Source organism: Heptranchias perlo, chromosome 20 (assembly GCF_035084215.1).
Source record: "Heptranchias perlo isolate sHepPer1 chromosome 20, sHepPer1.hap1, whole genome shotgun sequence".
Lineage (NCBI taxonomy): Eukaryota > Metazoa > Chordata > Chondrichthyes > Hexanchiformes > Hexanchidae > Heptranchias > Heptranchias perlo.
In genome coordinates, this window is record NC_090344.1 from 8,561,804 (window position 1) to 8,574,642 (window position 12,839).

A 12,839-nucleotide genomic window follows, 5' to 3' on the forward strand; every position below is an offset into this window, starting at 1 on the left:
GATCGTTTTTGTTCACAGTTTATCGGTGCTGGGACCACTGTTATTCACAATTTATCATTGCTGGGACCACTGTTATTCACAATTTATCGTTGCTGGGACGACTGTTGTTCACAATTTATCGGTGCTGGGATCGTTTTTGTTCACAATTTACCTGGACTGGAACCATTGTTGTTCACAATTTATCGGTGCTGGGACCACTGTTGTTAAAAATTTACATTAATGATTTGGACACGGAAATCGGAAGTACAATTTCAAAATTTGCGGACGACATCTAATTGGGAGCTGCAGTTAATACAAACGCAAAATGCGAAAAGTACAGGAAGACATTAGTAAACTTACAGAATGGGCGTGTAAATGGCAGAATAATTTCAATATAGAGAAGCGTGAGGGGGTGCATTTTGGTAGGACGAATAAGTAGGCCACATACTGCTGGATAATAAGAGTCTAAATGGAGGAGAGGAGCAAAGGGATCTATGGGTACCGATAGACAAATCATTAAAAGTCACTACGCAGGTTAATAAGGCTATGAGAAAACAAACCAAGCACTAGGGTTCATTTCTAGAGGGATAGAACTGAAAAGCAGAGAAGTTATATTAAACTTGTAGACAACCTAGTTCAGACAACATCTGGAGTACTGGGCACAGTTCTTTCTCCATATTATAAGAAGGATATAGGGACATTGGGGAAAGGTGCAATAAGATTCACAAGGATGATACCAGAACTGAGAGGATATACTTATCAGGAAAGGCTGAACAGGCTAAGGCTCTTTTCTCCAGAAAAGAGAAGGCCGAGGTGTGACCTGATAGAAGTAATGAAGTTAATGAAAGGGTTTGATGTGGCAGGCTTGTGGGGGTGTCCAAAACTAGTGGTCATAAGTATAAGATAGTCACTAATAAATCCAATGGGGAATTCAGGATCAACTTCTTTACCCAGGGTGTGGTCGGAATGTGGAGCACGCTTGCACAAAGAGTAGTTGAGGAAAATAGCATAGATACATTTAAAGGGAAACGAGTTAAGCACACGAAGAAGAAAGGAATAGAAAGATATGCTGATCGGGTTAGATGTGGAAGGGTGAGAGGAGACTCGTGTGGCGCATAAACGCCAGCATTGACAAGTTGGGCCGAATGGCCTGTTTCGGTGCTGTAGACTCTATGTAAAAGTCGAGGGCAGAAAGAGACACCTCCCTGAAACTGGGGAACTCGGGAGACAGACTTTAGAGCAAGGTTCTGTATAATTAGAATGAGCAAATAAAACATTCATTCTGGAACATCCGGAATCCGATCAGCTCTAAAAGCAACTGTTAACCCCGCGTGATTTGAACACGCAGCTTTCCTGTGACACAATAAGTAATGTGGATGCAAGCAGGAAGTTGAAAAGTGGCGTTGGTAGATTAAGAGAGTGGGCAAAACTGCGGCAAATAGAGTTCAATGTGGGAAAGTGCGAGGTCATCCACTTTGGTCCCAAGAAAGATAGATCAGAGTATTTTCTAAATGGCGAGAAGCTAGGAATTGTGGAGGAGTAGACAAATTTAAGGGTCCATGTACATAAACCACTGCCAACGAGCGTGCAGGTACAAAACATAATTCAGATCAATAGCGGAGTATTAGAAAGGGTCGTTAGTTCACTTGGTTAGTCCTAATCACGGGTTTGATCCCCGTACGGGCCATGAGAAGCTCACTGGATTCGTTTCCGTTTTTTGCAAGTCTTAAAATCCAACCTTTACAAGCAAATCCACACTCCGAGTCAAGGGAATTTTTCTGGTTAACATTCATTGCATCTTTGCCCCTGGGGCGGAAAAAAAACAGCTCTTTCTTTTTATTTGTCTTCCTCTGGTTTGCAGATAAACGTTTAACTCGCGGCCTGTTCCCATTAATGGTCAGAAGCAGTAACAGACAGACAGAGCGGGTCTGACCGCCACGAGATCTGGAAAAGACAACAGTTTAGGGCAAATGCATCAAATCCAATGGTCACCTGGAACCGGGGGAGACAAAACCAAGAGAAAAAGGCAGAGGGGAATAGAGAAATAAAAGCTAAAGGAATATGATCGAAATTTTTCCCAAACGTGATTCCTTTCTATTCCATCCCCAATCCTCCAGTGGCGGATATAAAATTTCACTGTAAATAAACGCAAGAATGGACCTAAATCTGGTTCTGGGGAATGAGGTGGGCCAAGTGGAGCAAATGTCAATGGGGGAACATTTAGGGAACAGCGATCATAGTATCATAAGGTTTAGAATCGATAAGGTTTATGGAAAAGAACAAGGAGCAATCTCGAGTAAAATTAGTTAATTGAGGAGGGCCAATTTCAATGGGTTGAGAACGCATCTGGCCAGGGTAAATTGGAATCAAAGATTGACATGGAAAACTGTAATTGAACAATGGGCGGCCTTGAAAGAAGTGATGGTTCAGGTACAGTCCAGGTACATTCGCACGAGGGGGAAAGGTCGGGCAAATAAAGCCAGAGCTCCCTGGATGACGAAAGAGATAGAGAGTAAGGTGAAACAGAAAAAAGAGGCGTAGGACAGATGTCAGATTGATAATACAAGTGAGAACCGGGCTGAATGTAGAGAGTTCAGAGGGGAAGTGAAAAGGGAAAAAAGGGGCATGGAGAGATTATGAGTATATCCTGGTGGTTAACATAAAAGGGAATCCAAAAGTCTTCTTTTGGCACATGAACAGTAAACGGGTTGGAAGAGGAGGGGTGGGACCGATTAGGGACTAAAAAGGAGAGCTACGCATGGAGGCAAAGGGCATGGCTGTGGTACTAAGTGAGTACGTTGCATTTGTCTTTACCAAGGAAGAAGATGCTGCCAAGTTACAGTAAAAGAAGTAGTTGAGATACGAGATGGGATATAAATTAATAAAGAGGAGCTATTAGGGAGGCCAGCTGTATTTAAAGTAGATCAGTCACCTGGTCCGGATGGGATGCATCCTAGTTTGCTGAGGGAATGAAGGGTGGAAATTGTGGAGGTACTGGCCATAATCTTCCAATCATCCTTAGATACGGGGGTAGTGCCTGAGGACTGGAGAATTACTCCCTTGTTCAAAAAGGCATGTATGGATAAACCCAGGAACTACAGGTCAGTCAGTTTAACATCCGTGAAGGGGAAACTTTTAGATACGATAATCCGAGACAAAGTTATTCGCCAATGGACAAGTGTGGATTTATTAAGGAAAGCCAGTACGGATTTGTTGAAGGCAAGTCATGTTTAACTAACTTGATTGAGTTTTTTGTTGAGGTAAGAGAGATTCGATGAGGGCAATGTGGTTGACATGGTATATCTGGACTAGCAAAAGATGTTTGATAAAGTGTTGCATAATAGGCTTGTCATCAAAGTTGAAGCCCATGGAATAAAAGGGGCAGTGGCAGTACGAAATTGGCGAAGTGACAGGAAACAGAGAGCAGTGGTGAACGGTTGTTCATCAGACTGGAGGGAGGTGTACAGTCGTGTTCCTCACGGGTCGGTACTAGGACCACTGCATTTCTTGATATATATTAATGAATTGGACTTTGGTGCACAGGGCACAATTTCAAAATTTGCAGATGACACAAAGCTTGAAAGTGTAATGAACAGTGAAGAGGATAGTGATATGACAAAGACAGGCTGGTGGAATGGGCGGACAAATGGCAGATCAAATTTAACGCGGAGAAAAGCGAAGCGATACATTTTGGTAGGAAAAACGAGGAGAGGCGAATTAAACTAAAGGGCTTAATTCGAAAGGAGCTGCAGGAACCGAGAAATCTGGGGGTATGTGTGAACAAATCTTTAAAGGTGGCAGGGCAGATTGAGAAAACGGTTTAAAAAAGCATATGGGATCCTGTGCTTTACAAATTGAGGCAAAGAGAACAAAAACAAGGAAGTTACGATGAGTTTTTACAAAACACTGGTTCGGCCACAACTGCAGTATTGTGTCCAGTTCTCGGCACCGCACTTTGGGACGGGAGTGAAGGCTTTAGAGAGGGTGCAGAAAAGATTGATTAGAATTGTTCCAGGGATGTAGGACTTCAGTTACGTGGATAGACTGGAGAAGCTGTGGTTGTTGTCCTTGGAGCAGAGAATGTTGAGAGGAGATTTCATCGATGTATTTAAAATCACGAAGGGTCTAGACAGAGTAGATAGAGAGAAACTGCTCCCATAGGCGGAAGGTTCAATAACCAGAGGACAAAGATTTATGGTGATTGCAAAAGAATGAAAGTCGACATGAGGAAAAACGCTGTTACACAGCGAGTGGTTAAGATCTGGAATTCACTGCCTGAGTGAGTGCTGGAGGCAGATTCAATCGTGGCTTTCAAAAGGCAATTGGATAAGTAATTGAAGGGAAAAAAATGCAGGGCTACGGGTAAACTGCGGGGGAGTGTGACGAGCTGGATTGCTCTTGCAGAGTTCCGGCATGGACTCGATGGGCCGAATGGCCTCCTTCCGTGCTGTAACCATTCTAGGATTCAAAGAAGCAGAAATTAAATAACTCAAACTGCCGAATCCCGAGATCTTTAGCCCTTTCGTCAAATGCCCTCCCAAATGAGCTATTTCCACCCCACTGTTAATTGATCTTTGTGTCCTTATGTTGGAAGAACATATAAACCCAGGGGGAATTGCCCCTCCCGGTCATTCCGCACTTCATGTATAAACATCGCACTCATATATACACACCCACAGTTCATATATAAACATCGCACTCATATATACACACCCATAGTTCATATATAAACATCGCACTCATATATACACACCCACAGTTCATATATAAACATCGCACTCATATATACACACCCATAGTTCATATATAAACATCGCACTCATATATACACACCCACAGTTCATATATAAACATCGCACTCATATATATACACACCCATAGTTCACATATAAACATCGCACTCATATATACACACCCACAGTTCACATATAAACATCGCACTCATATATACACACCCACAGTTCACATATAAACATCGCACTCATATATACACACCCATAGTTCACATATAAACATCGCACTCATATATACACACCCACAGTTCATATATAAATATCGCACTCATATATACACACCCATATTTCATATATAAACATAGCACTCATATATACAGACCACAGTTCCTATGTAAACATCGCACTCAGAAATACTCAGCCACAGTTCATATATAAACATCGCACTCATATATACACACCCATATTTCATATATAAACATCGCACTCATATATACACACCCACAGTTCATATATAAACATCGCACTCATATATACACACCCATATTTCATATATAAACATAGCACTCATATATGCACACCCATAGTTCATATATAAACATCGCACTCATATATACAGACCAGAGTTCCTATGTAAACATCGCATTCAGAAATACTCAGCCACGGTTCATATATAAACATCGCACTCATATATACACACCCATATTTCATATATAAACATCGCACTCATATATACACACCCAGTTCATATATAAATATCACACTCAAATATACAGACCCACAGTTCATATCTAAACATCGCACTCATATATACACACCCATATTTCATATATAAACATCGCACTCATATATACACACCCATAGTTCATATATAAACATCGCACTCATATATACAGACCCACAGTTCATATATAAACATCGCACTCATATATACGCACCCACAGTTCATACATAAGCATCGCACACATATATACACACCCATAGTTTATATATAAACATCACACTCATATCTACACTCCAACAGTTAAAAAAGAACAGCGCACTCCTACTCCACACCCAGTTTATCTGTTTCCAAAGTCCTGTTTATAGTTCTCACCAAAGTCTAAACACTGAAAGTTTAACTGTTCTCCAGATACTGTCCGTCCTACTTTGTATTTTCAGCATCGGATTTCCTGCAGACCGGCAAAGGGAGCGGAATAGCGGTCCTGTCGGTGAATGCTGCTTTTAACGAACGTCTCGGCGTCCAGGAGCTATCGGGGATTGGAAAGCTCTTGTGTCACACGAAGTGTCTGAACGGCCCGGATACACCTGAAGGTCATCAGCGCGGTGTCTCCACCTCGTGCTGCAATGTTCGTGTGTCTGACATCAAACTAAAAGGCGGCTTGTTGGAAAACGTTGTGGTCACAGTTTCTTTTTGTAATTGAACCTAAATCTTTCAAGATGGAATGTTTTCTTTGCTGCTTCACCATAAACAATATCTTGTTACGAAATTTGATTCTTTGTTCCCCAGTGTCAGCGATAAAATTGCATGAACCTGAGCCAGGTAGGAGTCGAACCTGCAATCTTCTGATCCGTAGTCAGACGCGTTATCCAATGCGCCACTGGCCCATGTGATGACCGTTAGTGTATTTTATTTAATTTTTCATTAAATCTACCGACAGGTTGACACAGAGATGAACACAGCGAAACAGACAAGAGAAACAGAAATGAACCAAACGGCCTCAAACTCCAACACACAGTGGCGAGTGTCTGACAGGTATCAGTGAGAGGAGATGGTGAATTTGCAGCTTAATTTGGCCCCGTGGCTTCGCTGCTCAAAGTGCCTGTTTCGTCGGGTCCTTTATTGACTTCAGCCTCCGATGTGATATTTGCCCAATTTGTGAGTTAAGCAACGAAATAACATTTTAAAAAATAATATTTGTATTCGTTTCGGAGTCAACAAGGAAAGGATTCCAGAACTGCAGTGCGGAAGTGCTCCTTCATTGTACAGATGGACCTCTCATACAATGTCTCCAAAACACGTTTCGAGGATACTGCTTCAGAGGGCTGATTTTACAAACTACTTTAGTTACAACCAGCAACCCATCTCCATTAAAAGTTGCGAAGCGATACTCGTTTCAGAGCAGTTTTCGCTGTTCAACTTTTGTAAAATTAGTAGAAACTCATTTTGAACACATCTTAGTATTAATGAGAATATCAGGCACATGACAATTGGGATGGAACCGTCTCTTGCAATAAGTACAAAGTATAATCGATTACAAAGTGAAAAAGCCAATCCAATCTCTCAGTCTCTCTCTCTGTCACTTTCTCGGTGAGTGAACCTTAACCAGCAGAAGAAGCTTAAACAAAGAACTGAGCAGTTTTGTTTGTTTCCTTTTCCTTCGGGCGAGTACAGTTGAAGAGAATGATTTATGTTTCCTGCTGGACAAATAACTGGAATGAGCAGTGTATCCGGTTCCCATGGTACCCAGTGAAACATCCACGTTTCGATCTCCCATTTACACTGATAGCTTCCTTCCTTACTAATTATAGGAAACTTTTGGTAAGGTTCAATCACACTTCAGAAGTCCAGAAGCGCAAAGGAACGTAGACGTCTCATCGTGACGTCACCGACAGGCGAGGGAGGTTTGCAGGTTTTCCTGGAGCTGTCAATGTATAAACTCCTTCCAATGTGCAAACTCCCCTCACCAACAGCAATTCAATTCTAACTGATCTGAGACTTTGATCATTTATGGTGATTATACTTTGTGGAGTTAAAGCAGCAGTAAAATCCGTTATGTGTTATACACATAGCCGTTCAGTCAATATAAAACATTGTCATCCGACTTACCATGTGCAATGCCACACGGGGTGCCTCCAGCAGTTGTTCTCCCGGTCACACATCCGGCATCACCTCTCGGTCTCACACTTCAGAGTCACTCCTGAATATAAACACATTTCTGCTTCAGACTTTTACCTGAAGGTCAACAAATCACAAGTCAAGATGGAGGGAACAAACAAATCACATATTTAAGATCGTTAACGGATAGAAATTCACCATAAATGACTGAAAAAAATGAAGCAAACGGATCAAGATGAACAATTATCAAAAGGTAACAATTAAAGAAAGGAGAAGTGGAACCGATCAAATCGCTCCAAATAGTTTTTGAAAAATCCTTTTGGTTTTCATCTTAGGTTCTCTGTTAAGTTGGGGACGGACATCTAGAAATATGTTTCGCACCATCATAAAGACAATTCGAATACAAATTTCACAAAGTCGGCCTTAATCTTACTTATACGATCGCATGTTATGTGTTTGTAAAACCTGCAATTGTTTTACCATTCTTTAAGTTTAGAGGGATACTCTGAATATATGTTCTACATTGAAACGTAAGTGGATTAATAAAATATAATGAGGAAATTTGTTTAAGAACATGAAGAGCTGCTTTCCCATGTTGGATATCGAGATATATTTATTTACACAACTGTCATTTGTGAAATGATGGAATGTATTTATTTCTATATCTGTACAGGTAAGGAAATCCCCACTGGATAATTTCCAGGAACCAGCCAAATAATAAATTAGTTTGTCAATTCCAAAGCACCCGTTGGGATTTGCTGATTGAAAATTTGAATGAAAATCGAGACCATCACAAAGCATTGGAACAAATATACCCGCTGAGGTTTCGGGGTTGTAACTTTTTTATTTATATCACTGAGTAACCTATTCTAAACAGGGTGAAGCTACAAATCTAATGATCAGAGTCTGGGTTAGAGAAAGAATAGATGAAAGTATCAAATTTAATTACACTGATTCCACAAACGCTGCACACCACATCCCTTAAACATTGTTAACTGTTTCGACATAAAACTGGAGAGGGTGCAAACAGAAAGTAACAGAAAAAAGCTCATTAATGTCTCAAACTTAATTTTGATATTGTTGCACAAACACTGAACATCCCATCACTAAAACACTGTCCTGATCCAAAATCTATCAGCAGGACCCTGAGCCACAGTGAAAATGCTGTGATTTCAACCTGGTTCAAAACACGCATCCTTCTGATGTGGAGGCAGACGCGACTGTTCTTGCACCAGGCCCACAACAAGCGGCTGGAGCCGGATCCATTGGAGGGTGATCCGTGCAGACTGCCGCCGCGGCTCTCGGAATGTGATAGGCGGAAGGAGGAGCAGCATGACCGCCTCAACCAGAGCACAGGATCCCCGCTCTCCCACGTACTGCATAACTGACGTTGTGGCGCAATGGATAGCGTGTTGGACTTCTACTTAATAATTGGAGGAGATATTCAAAGATTGTGGGTTCGAGTCCCACCAGAGTTGAATTTTAGTTTCGGGAGCTGGGAAGTGAAATTTTGCAGCAAAACCGCAACAGGATCATTAATGTCCGTCAAGGATGTGAAACTGCCCCCGACACTTCATCTCACACAAGTGGCTCCAGTCACACCCGAATTTATTATTCTAAATCCACTCTGAGCTGGATTGGCGAAACACTCTCAAGGAGGAGACTCATCCTCTGCTCAGACCGAAAGTCAATCTGCTGGACTTCCGGCTCTGTCAGACTGCATGTTCCTTCAGACAGGTTTCGAACTGGACACGTGCATCCTGCTGCCGTGCGAGCATTGGTGCTTGAGGGGTAGAATTCTTGTTTGCTGTAATTCTATTCTTGTAAAACTACTCCTGCAGTGCAGGATGGAAAGTATCCTGGCTGAGCGGTCAAAGGTGCTGGTTTGAAGCTCCAGTTTGATCCCAAGATTTATAGATGGATCAAAATCATAGTTTGAGTCTCCAAAACCGTAGCCTCCCTCCTGTGAACAACTTACTTGACTTCGTCCTCACCAATCCACCTGTCGCAAATGCATCTGTCCATGACAGTATTGGTAGGAGTGACAACCGCACAGTCCTTGTGGAGACCAAGTCCCGTCTTCGAACTGAGGAGACCATCCAACATGTTGTGTGGCACTACCACCGTGCTAAATGGGATAGATTCAGAACAGATCTGGCAGCTCAAAAGTGGGCATCCATGAGGCGCTGTGGGCCATCCGCAGCAGCAGATTTGTATTCCAGCACAATCTGTAACCTCATGGCCCGGCATATTCCTCACTCTATCATTACCAACAAGCCAGGAGATCAACCTTGGTTCAATGAGGAGTGTAGAAGAGCATGCCAAGAGCAGCACCAGGCGTACCTAAAAATGAGGTGCCAACCTGGTGAAGCTACAACTCAGGACTAGATACGTGCTAAGCAGCGGAAGCAACATGCTATAGACAGAGCTAAGCGATTCCACAACCAGCGGATCAGATCAAAGCTCTGCAGTCCTGCCACATCCAGTCTTGAATGGTGGTGGACAATTAAACAACCAACGGGAGGAGGAGGCTCTGCAAACATCCCCATCCTCAATGATGGCGGAGTCCAGCACGTGAGTGCAAAAGACAAGGCTGCAGCATTTGCAACCATCTTCAGCCAGAAGTGTCAAGTGGATGATCCATCTCGGCCTCCTCCCGATATCCACACCATCACGGAAGCCAGTCTTCAGCCAATTCGATTCACTCCACGTGATATCAAGAAACGGCTGAGTGCACTGGATACAGCAAAGGCTATGGGCCCTGACAACATCCCAGCTGTAGTGCTGAATATTTGTGCTCCAGAACTAGCTGCGCCTCGAGCCAAGCTGTTCCAGTACAGCTACAACACTGTCATCTACCCAACATTGTGGAAAATTTCCCAGGTATGTCCTGTCCACAAAAAGCAGGACAAATCCAATCCGGTCAATTATCGCCCCATCAGTCTACTCTCAATCATCAGCAAAGTGATGGAATGTGTCGTCGACAGTGCTATCAAGCGGCACTTACTCACCAATAACCTGTTCAACGATGCTCAGTTTGGGTTCCGCCAGGACCACTCGGCTCCAGACCTCATTACAGCCTTGGCCCAAACATGGACAAAAGAGCTGAATTCCAGAGGTGAGGTGAGAGTGACTGCCCTTGACATTAAGGCGGCATTTGACCGAGTGTGGCACCAAGGAGCCCGAGTAAAATTGAAGTCAATGGGAATCAGGGGGAAAACTCTCCAAAGGCTGGAGTCATACCGAGCGCAAAAGAAGATGGTAGTGGTTGTTGGAGGCCAATCATCTCAGCCCCAGGACATTGCTGCAGGAGTTCCTCAAGGCAGTGTCCTAGGCCCAACCATCTTCAGCTGCAACATCAATGACCTTCCCTCCATCATAAGGTCAGAAATGGGGATGTTCGCTGATGAATGCACAGTGTTCAGTTCCATTTGCAACCCCTCAAATAATGAAGCAGTCCGAGCCCGCATGCAGCAAGACATGGACAACATCCAGGCTTGGGCTCAAAACTGGCAAGTAACATTCGCACCAGACAAATGCCAGGCAATGACCATCTCCAACAAGAGAGAGTCTAAGCACCTCCCCTTGACATTCAACGGCATTACCATCGCCGAATCCCCCACCATCAACATTCTGGGGGTCACCATTGACCAGAAACTTAACTGGACCAGCCATATAAATACTGTGGCTACGAGAGCAGGTCAGAGGCTGGGTATTCTGCGGCGAGTGACTCACCTCCTGACTCCCCAAAGCCTTTCCACCATCTACAAGGCACAAGTCAGGAGTGTGATGGAATACTCTCCATTTGCTTGGATGAGTGCAGCTCTAACAACACTCAAGAAGCTCTACACCATCCAAGATAAAGCAGCCCGCTTGATTGGCACCCCATCCACCACACTTAACATTCACTCCCTTCACCACTGGCGCACTGTGGCTGCAGTGTGTCCCATCCACAGGATGCACTGCAGCAACTCGCCAAGGCTTCTTCGACAGCACCTCCCAAACCCGCGACCTCTACCACCTAGAAGGACTACAGCAGCAGGCACATGGGAACAACCCCACCTGCACGTTCCCCTCCAAGTCACACACCATCCCGACTTGGAAATATATCGCCGTTCCTTCATCGTCGCAGGGTCAAAATCCTGGAACTCCCTTCCTAACAGCACTGTGGGAGACCCGTCACCACATGGACTGCAGCGGTTCAAGAAGGCGGCTCACCACCGCCTTCTCAAGGGCAATTAGGAATTGGCAATAAATGCCGGCCTCGCCAGCGACGCCCACATCCCATGAACGAATAAAAAAATACTAAACTTTGCAACAGAGTAGTCCGGAGGAACCACATGTCAATTCAAATAAGTAGATGCATTTTGGAGCACACCAATTGTACCTTCAACTCTGGTCGAAATGTTCACAAGCAAAAGGATTGTTTGACTTAGCTGAGACTCGAATTAACAATCTCTCCATTTCCCGATCATGACCTGTCATATAAGGACCGCGCACTGACTGATTGCGCCGCTCGAGTCCGGTCACTTTGATCACCTGTCCCACTCTGCTGGAAAGAATCTTCAGTGTTTGAGGCCCTTACCTGTGGAAACGTGTCCAGTCACTGTGATCAAACTAATATCTGCACTTTCACTTTCAGCTTCTTTCACATCATCTGCTCCATCGCACTACAAGCGGGTTTTCTGCGAACAGGTCAAAATGAACATTGCCAGAAATTCTATCAGTAGTCGGATTGGAACCCAGCGCCCACACAGCGATTAGATTTATTGTCTTAAAGCAACGAGCTTTGTTCGCAAATCGCCTTGCCAGTCTTTCACGTTTTGTTTAATGCCCAAATAAATACATTGGAGCTAATTGACCGCATTTACGCCGTGCTGGGGTTGTTCTGCTTAGAACAGAGAGGGTTCAGAGGAGATTTGATGGAAGTGTTCAAAGTCATAAAGGGTTCAGATAATGTTAATAAAGAGAAGCTGTTCCTATTGACGGAAGTGTCGGGAACAAGAGGACACAGATTTGAGGTGATTGGCAAAAGAACCAAAGGCGACATGAGGAAAATCTTTTTTACCCAGCGAATAGTTATGATCTGGAATGCGCTTCCTGAAAGGGTCGTGGAAGCAGATTCAATCGTGGCTTTCAAAAAGAATTTGATAAATACTTGAAGGGGAAAATGCAGGGCCACGGGGAAAGGGACGGGGAATGGGACCAATGGGATTGTTCTTACAAAAGGCAGGTAAGGAATTGATGGGTCGAATAGCCTCCTTCTGTGGTGTGTTCATTCTGTGATA

General features: G+C 43.7%; 1 protein-coding gene and 1 non-coding gene across 2 annotated transcripts in view; one reads left to right on the forward strand and one right to left on the reverse strand.

Annotated features, from left to right (window-relative positions):
- Nucleotides 1-2,737: 2,737 nt before the first annotated feature.
- Nucleotides 2,738-12,839, forward strand: part of LOC137335901 (zinc finger protein 850-like) — a 44,970-nt gene continuing 34,868 nt past the window's right edge. The window contains exons 1-2 of the mRNA XM_068001419.1: nt 2,738-2,820; nt 5,845-6,026. Of these exons, the coding sequence (XP_067857520.1) occupies nt 2,738-2,820; nt 5,845-6,026 (265 nt within the window). The remainder of the gene's footprint in view (nt 2,821-5,844; nt 6,027-12,839) is intronic.
- On the reverse strand, nt 6,248-6,320 carry trnar-acg (transfer RNA arginine (anticodon ACG)). Its single transcript has one exon. It is a non-coding gene; the product is annotated as a tRNA-Arg (tRNA).